This window comes from Herpailurus yagouaroundi, unplaced genomic scaffold (assembly GCF_014898765.1).
Source record: "Herpailurus yagouaroundi ecotype Mexico unplaced genomic scaffold, PumYag 28, whole genome shotgun sequence".
NCBI lineage: Eukaryota > Metazoa > Chordata > Mammalia > Carnivora > Felidae > Herpailurus > Herpailurus yagouaroundi.
The window spans coordinates 20474320-20475295 of NW_024412376.1; the positions used below are offsets into that span (position 1 = coordinate 20474320).

The 976-nt window shown below is 38.9% G+C and overlaps 1 protein-coding gene across 4 annotated transcripts in view; it reads left to right on the forward strand.

Annotated features, from left to right (window-relative positions):
• AADAT (aminoadipate aminotransferase) overlaps positions 1 to 647 on the forward strand; it is a 32259-nt gene extending 31612 nt beyond the window's left edge. For 3 of the 4 annotated variants that reach the window (XM_040470601.1, XM_040470610.1, XM_040470619.1), the window contains exon 14: positions 467 to 647. In XM_040470601.1, coding sequence (XP_040326535.1) covers positions 467 to 550 — 84 coding nt within the window. In that variant the 3' untranslated portion in view covers positions 551 to 647. The remainder of the gene's footprint in view (positions 1 to 466) is intronic. The other variant, XM_040470596.1, reaches the window with a different exon arrangement.
• The last annotated feature ends 329 nt before the right edge of the window (positions 648 to 976 follow it).

Genomic DNA, 976 nt, shown 5'->3' on the forward strand with positions numbered 1-976 from the left:
GAAGGAAGGAAGGAAGGAAGGAAGGAAGGAAGGAAGGAAGGAAGGAAGGGAGGAAAGAAGGAAGCAAGGAAGGGAGGGAGGGAGAAAGGGAGGGTGGATCTGCATATATTTTGACCTAGCAATTTTAGTTCTAAGAATTTACTGTATGGAAGTATTTTAAAGACCCTCATCACAGCATATATAACTGAAAGAATGAAACAGCCTAGAAGTCTAGCGATAACAACTTTCCTTCTAGAGCCCCCAATTGGCTGTACTTCCTTCACTTGCTTAATTCCTACTCATCCTACCAGGGCTCAGTTTAAATTCCACTTTGAGGGAACCCTGTCCTGGCCCCCCGGATGAGAGAGAGTAGGGCATTCTGCTGGTGACTCAGATGGCATCCTCTTTTCCTTCGTAGCTCTTACCATAATAGTTAAGTAATCACATGTACAGTTCTTAATGTTTGCCTTTCTCCTTCTCTTCTCAGATCATAATTTCTGTAAGGGCCGAAACGAGGCCCATTTTCTTCACAGCTGTACCCTCAGAGCAGATCACAGTGCCCAGAAGATAGCATGCCCTCAATAAATATGTGTTAGCCCTGGATCTACTTTAAATGGATAAATTTTATGGTATGTGAATTACATCTCAATAAAGCTTTTTTAAAAAGATGTTGCCATTAATCTGTAAATTAATTAAACATTAATCTAATGAAAATTGTCAGTGGCATACAATGTAGTTAGAAAAAAATATTTGAGCTGTATGTCTACTGACACGGAAAAATCTTCAAGAAATAGTATGCAAAAGAGTTTTATAAAACAGTTTACACAACAGGATCCCATTGGTTTGGTTGACAAAAGGGTATACCCATATATTCAACTAATATTTATTGAATGCCCATATTTCCAGCCACCATTCTAAAGGTTTGAGATTCCAGTGAATAAAGATCCTCGTTATTGTGGAGCTTATATTCTAGCATGGCAGATTGGCCATAGGTAAT